Below are 6966 nucleotides of genomic sequence, written 5' to 3'. Positions count from 1 at the left end.
ACATACCTACATTAAAAAGCTTGTTCTACTACAGCAGAGCTTCCTCTGAAATACAGCACTACCAAAAACCAGCATATTCTGTCGAGCAGTGACACTGTTTCATTTGAAACAATCAGAAGACAATAAGTTTGAAACAATCAGAAGACAATCTGCTCCTGTTACTGCTCCAAAGGATTCTAAATAGTGAAATGCCTGAGCCCTTTATTCAGTTTCTTTCTCAGGAAGGAAACAATAGTCCATGTTACAGCACTCCATCACTTGCTGTCACAATGACATGCTGTTGTTGCACACCAGAAATGGCCTGAAAGCATAAAGCAGCACAGAGAACAGTTTTTCACCAGCTAAGCATTCTCACCCAAACTTCTAAAACTTTGCAATAACTGATGTATAACTAACTAATGAATAAATTCCTCTGTTATTTAGTATGCTCATGGTTGTTCAATGACTGCTAGGTGGCAAAGCAAACATTAATTTTTTTTCTCTTGTTCTTGTCTTCTGACACTCTTGAAGTCCCACAGGAGAAGAGAATATATTATTGATGGCATCATGGAAATGCAATGAATCTTCATGTTTATCTGTTCTTCTGCTGAGGAGACATCAGAGGTTAAGTACAGCTCTTAGCAGGGAAAGAAAAGCAGCATGAAAATTATGGTGCTAAGAACTAAATGGAATTGCCACCTATGAGTTCAGGTGACCCGATGAATTAAGGCATTTCATGCAGCTCAACCTACAGCTGGTCTGTAGCTTCACTGTGTGCAATCTTACATTGTAATACAATCTTGTTTCCTAAACCCATGAAATTCCACTCCCCTCCATGTCTGGGAGAATGCTTATTTTGGAGCCCACACAGCAAACATCCACATAGTCTCCTGAAGTACTGAAAGGAGTCAATACAAATGCTACAAACTCAGGACCTTTCTATTGCTTTTATTCTGATTGTTTCCCTAGTATTTTGACAGTGAGGATAAGATGAAAATTACAGATAATATTTTGGGCCTAATAATGCCCTGTGTAGATTATAGACAAATATCTAATTTACTGCTTAGTTAGTCCTATCAGATACCTACGTAATATGTGTGTTGTTTACAACCGCATGCGTTTCCATACTTTAGGAGCTTCAAGAATGAGATCTCCTTCCTTTTTTGCACATAGAAGGCATGAGAGGCATTGAAAGTAGTGCATACACACAAATTGTAGTCTTCTGAGCAGCACATGGCAGGCTAGTAATGTCACAATGGCAGGGACGTCATTGATACATTGACTCCAGCTGTGGAAGCTGGAAATGTTTAGGGATATCACCACATATGACTCTTGCTATTCAGACTTTCAGCGTTAAGCTCACCCTGCGTTGGTTTAAGGGTATGAGCACCAAGTTTGTTCCTTGTCCCTGCTACTCTTGCTAGAAAGCCAGAGGGATGTCTACAGAACAGAGATTCTCACTGACATGTTACTGCTTAGCTTTGGTTTTAAATGTTGAATTTTCAGTTGCTGTTACAGAAAATTAGGAGAAACAGCCAAATTACAGTCCTCCTAGTCCAGAATTTCAGTTCATTTCTGTGGATGACAGTAGCTAGTCTAGCTTCCACTAAGGGACCCCGCCACAAGGATTTCTCTGCCATGAATAAACTGAATACACAAGCTTATTCAGAAACGCCTAGTCAGAAATGTTATCTTGAGGACACACTGTAGTTATCTTCAGGGACATGAGAACTGGAAAGCTACCTCACCTCCCCCTCCTGCCAGGGCAAGGCCAAAAAAACGCCGGAGGAATGCTTTTTCTTTTCCTGGCATGCAGTATAGAAAGGTAGAAGTAATTAAAAGAACATATGGAGAAATGTACAAAGTTGCCAAACCTGGCTGTTTAAACAGCATGGCCTATCCAAATCCTGAAAGGTCTGCACAGGGAGACAATTGCACAAAAGCTGTCTACTGAAGATTTTCAAAATAGAAGAGCTTGGCAGAAATTGGCTGCTTGTTATTAGCTTGACTTCCAAGTCCCTCCCTTGGCCCTTCCCCCTAAATCCTACTCAGCTTGGAAAACCCCTTTCACGGGAGAGGCTGTCAGGAAGAGTCTATAAGCAGACCTTTAGGCAATCCTGAGGGGTAACCTCAGGCTAAAAATAAATAAATGACCTGACAACACAGATGTCTGAAAGCTGCTGCTTGCCATAGCAAATCCAAAAGTACTGCTGCTCATGTTACTGCCTTCCTACAAACAGATGGTAAAGTAGAGCCAAGTCAAGAAAATCCTGGTGAAAGAGGAGAAACCCTAGGTGTCAGGAACAGGTGCCTCCAAACTCTGTCTTGAGCGTCCTTTATACTTACATACCCACAGATCAGCTGCCCTTCTTCCACCGCTAGACAAAAAACGCTGCACCCAGCTGAAGTCTGTATATATATTTTTTTTTTGCAGCCACCAAAATGTAAATTAACTCTGTTGCAAAGGAATTCAAATATCTCTCTCTGTGAAGAATATGAAGACTCTCAGGTTTTAAAAATACTTCTGACCTTTTTCACATAAATCAACTCTGATGCAAATATATACTCACGGGAGCAAAGACAACTAAGATACCTTTTACATCAGTTCTGAAGAGTATCAGAAAGAGCAATATGTAAAAAGTTCATTTATTTCCACTTAAAAACAGATTTTACTTCATGTAGCATGAGCCTCTTACAGGATTTTTTTCTTGATTTTGGTGCAAAACATTAGTATCTATTTTCTAAGAGACATGATTTTGAAAAAGCAGACAGTTGTAAGGAGGTTACTTTGCCCAATTAGTGAATTTTGCTTCAGGTACTGGAAATAAAAGCCACAAAATACAGAGCATCTTCATAAGATAGCATTTCCACTACAGAGAAAAGAACTTAACCTTGAAACTAGACTAACATTTCATTAAGTTTTATACAGCAGGAACAGTTTGGCTCCAGGTCTATTTAATCCAAGCCCTGAAGGTTTAAATCCCACTATATTACAAGAGCATTACTAGCTCAGACTTAATTACAGATTCCAGTTGGAGCATGACCCTTTCTGCCCCAAAAGCAGCAACTTAGCTAATAAGACAGCTCTGCAACATCACTCTTTTGGCACCTTAATCTTGAACTTGGCACACCTGATTAATATAGAATAAATGCCAACATTAATACCCTGTTATGGAAATGCCTTCCCGGTACTGATACCAGCATTCTACAAGGGATACTCTTGAACACCTATTTTGTGAGTGGTTCTCCAGAAAGCCAGCTCCACCTTCAATATTACTGATTGTCACTCAACGAGAAATTTTGGTTCCAAACTCTCCAGATTATGTGTCATCTGTCCTGACACTGAGTCATTCAGTGCAGAAGGCTTCAGGAGAAAAAGGAGTTATTTTTAACTTGTGCCAGAAGTTTTGTGTTTGAACAACTGGAGAACAAGGAAAAGCATTTTTAGGAACAAAGACATGGACAGATGACTGAGGTGGTTGTGCCCAAACCACGCACCGACACAGTTGTGTGTCTATTTCTTGAATGTCCATTCTTGAATGACCATTTTTTCCACACACCCTATCCTGCAAAGCTCTGTGTCAGACGTGAAGTTCTGCCCTCTTGATGATAACTATAAATTTAATAGAAGGCCACATGCCACAACTGTCAGGTGTTACAAGTGGACATGGCACTGCTTCATGGGCTCTTCTTGCCACGTGGTTAAGCTGTTGAAAATTTTCAGATGACCACAGAGAGCAGTTCACATACCTCTGGGAAAACGAGGGTGCTGAACCTGAACCCTGTTTTCAGAGCCTGGAGGGGAAAAAGCCACCCCTCCCCCAACTCCCTATTCTGATTATTTTAATGCAATGCTGTGATCAGAATACATCAGTCCACAGAGAATCTTGTAAACAACTGTAACGCCCACAGATCACAAATAAACCCCAGATCACATACAGGTTTTGGTGTGGTATTTCACAGGAAAGCAGAAAGCCTCTATTATTTTCCTCCTAAAATCAAATTACGTATAATAAGGGCCTGAAGGGGGTGATCCTTCCTGGATTGCAGAGGGAATCAAAAGAAGTCCAGATCATGAGGGAAACACAGAGTGAATCTGATATAAATTTATTTTTAGTTTTGATGATGTTTAGAGCACCTCCTCCTCTTTTAAATACCACTCCCTCCTCCTTTTGCACTGAGACACTGTTTGCTTAGAGATGAAACTCCTGAGAGATGAGCCTGGAGTTAAAATACAGGCCTTAGACCCTAAGTGTGAATACGACGACAATCATGATTCTGGAAGAATATATCAGTTCATCCAAAACTGAGAAGCAGTGATGTCTTCTGGAAGGGCAACAATAATAATAATAATAATCGGTAGAATACTTTTTTCTCTGCAACATCAAACTCTAATTGCTGCAGTGCATCAGAGTTTAGACAGTTAGTAGGCAAATACTCACATCTACTTTACAGCTCTACAGCCTGGATGGGAATAATGGCAGTTCAAATACTGTATCTGTGTCAAATCATTAGGGAGTCTGACTACAAGCTCTTCTCGTTTTGCAGGCAAAACTTGGCTATATATGTATGTTCAGATTTTGGCGTGTTAGAGAACCTTCTGACAAAGGCATCGGGAAAAAGTGAACTTGAAAAATCCAGACAAAGTTGTGGGTTTGAGGTGATTTTTTTTGGTTATGTTTTGTGTTTGTTTTTGTTTATTTGTTTAAATCAGTGTTTGGTCTACTCTTCAGAAACAATTAAAGAGATAACTTTTGATGGTTTGTTGAAGAGGATCTATATAGCTTGACTGAGATCACAATGAGAATCTAAGAATCCTTCAAGTTTTCCAGCCTCTATAATGGCCTCTTCTGCCATTTATTCCCACACAGAAGAGAAAACTGGTGACATTTTGATGTCTCTTTGGAAACAAAGAACAATTTAGCAACATCGTTATTATAGATTGTAACATGTCTATGAACAGCATGTAACAGAAGGTTTTTAATAATATTTTACTTAACCAGATTACTGTCTCTTCAGTACTTCACGGTTATCACTGAACATCTTCAATTTACATTCTAAAATAAATTACTGTGTAAATAAAGTATGCTCACAGTTCTTGTATGTGGACAGTACTTACATTTAATTACAAATGATCTGGATATGTTGATAGGTGTGAAATACATTAAAATTGTTTACAGAAAATAAGCTCAACTAGCACTAACTTTGGAATCTAATTTTCACAACAGTACCAAGATTAGCTCAGTAATTTATTTGAACATGCTTTTCAAAATGTATTTTGGAATGCAGTAAAAAAGAAATTCAAAGAAATGCCAAAAAAAGGGAAGCACAGAAGATCATAACTCCATAGCAGGTCAGATCAATAAAATATTAAACTGCACTTCTTAAATGTAAGTACTACACCAAGTAGTAGTGTGGCTGTTTTTAAATGGTGTTAAAGCCCTTGTTTTCTAAAGGAGACAGTAATATGCATTTTGCCTATTCAATCCAATCAAGATTTAGACATCGTGCTATAAAAGCAAACATATCTGACACTTCTTCTATAACTTTAGCAGTTGGCTTTCCTGCTCCATGCCCAGCCTTGGTGTCAACATGGATGAGAAGTGGATTGGTTTGTTTACGGCTTCGGCCCACAACATATTGCAGAGTAGCGATAAACTTCAGTGAATGCAGAGGGACCACACGATCATCATGATCCGCTGTGAGCAGCAGCATAGAGGGGTACTGGATGCCATCTTCTTCTGGTAGCTTGACATTGTGGAGTGGAGAGTACCTGAGAAAAGCACACAAATGTTTACATATTTTTTTCCTTAAGACCCAACAAGAAGGATCTCTGGCTCTCAAATGTGAAGCAAGTGTGTTTCTTTAATTTCAGAAGACATATGTGTACATCTCACAGAAATGTCCAAAATATCAGGAAGGATAAGAGGGAAACTGCAGCTGAAGCTATCAAGTCCATAGCAGGATCCATCCTGCTGGAAACAGGGAGATTGAGACTTTTCCCCAGCATACATATCCCCAGCAGTCTATTTCTGCATGTGGATGGCTTCATCCCATGCAAATCTGGACACAGTCTCTGATGGTAAGCCACAAGTGCTGTACAGTTACTAAATTTGCTCTCTCCCTCCAATATTTAGGCCACCTTTGAACATGCACATATGCTGAGGAAATGCCATGCAGGAAACGGAAAGAACTGTAAGTTTTTCTGCTTTCAATAGGTGACTTCGATTTCTAGTTTTTGAGCAATGAATAACTTTCAAAATCTGCCTTCTTTTCAGGAGAATTTGCATCTCTCAGTCACTGTAACATACCATAAAAGGTGTCTCTACATATGTCAACACAAAGTGGTCTCTAACATTAGAAATTAAACGTAATAATAAGTTACAAAAAATTCCATCTAACCATTTCATTCTTTATTTAGACAAAGTTACACCTAAGAAGAATGTTACATTTCTTAAATCATGAGTAGGATACTGTTTTCCCCCCTATTTCATAACTGGAAATACAGAAGGAAATTTTGCTTTATTTTTGAATGAACTTTGCCCTTGGAGGAGTACCCATTAAGTAAGTTCAAATTATTTTTAAGAATACATGACAATATTTGAGCGTCTAACCTAACAGATTCCTTGTTTCCTCACTTTCATCTAAGGAACAACGTAAGTATATGTAAAGGCACCATCTAAGCAACATTACATATATATCTTAACTGACAAGAAATTGCCAGCACTTGAAAAGGAGACAAAGGTATATTTCAGGTATTGCCATATGAGATGTTTCTAAAATTGTGTATTTAGATTTTGTGAGCAAGTATGTGAGTAAATAGGTATGGAGTGTTCATGCGGCCCATGTTCTTTTTAATATCTAAACATCTATTTTATATCTTTATATTTAGATATATTTAATATATAAATATCTATTTAATATCTAAAGACCAGTCAAATTGTTTAGTATGTATGAAGCATTTTTCTGGAATGTCAATCTTCACTA

General features: G+C 38.4%; 1 protein-coding gene across 1 annotated transcript in view; it reads right to left on the bottom strand.

Annotated features, from left to right (window-relative positions):
- Positions 1–4070: 4070 nt before the first annotated feature.
- Positions 4071–6966, bottom strand: part of PREP (prolyl endopeptidase) — an 89677-nt gene continuing 86781 nt past the window's right edge. Inside the window, exon 15 of the mRNA XM_064649865.1 lies at positions 4071–5752. Coding sequence (XP_064505935.1) covers positions 5458–5752 — 295 coding nt within the window. The 3' untranslated portion in view covers positions 4071–5457. The remainder of the gene's footprint in view (positions 5753–6966) is intronic.

The sequence above is a fragment of the Pseudopipra pipra genome, chromosome 3 (genome assembly GCF_036250125.1).
Source record: "Pseudopipra pipra isolate bDixPip1 chromosome 3, bDixPip1.hap1, whole genome shotgun sequence".
Lineage (NCBI taxonomy): Eukaryota > Metazoa > Chordata > Aves > Passeriformes > Pipridae > Pseudopipra > Pseudopipra pipra.
The sequence above is the reverse complement of the archived record's forward strand: the minus strand, read 5'-3'. Positions and strand labels throughout refer to the sequence as shown.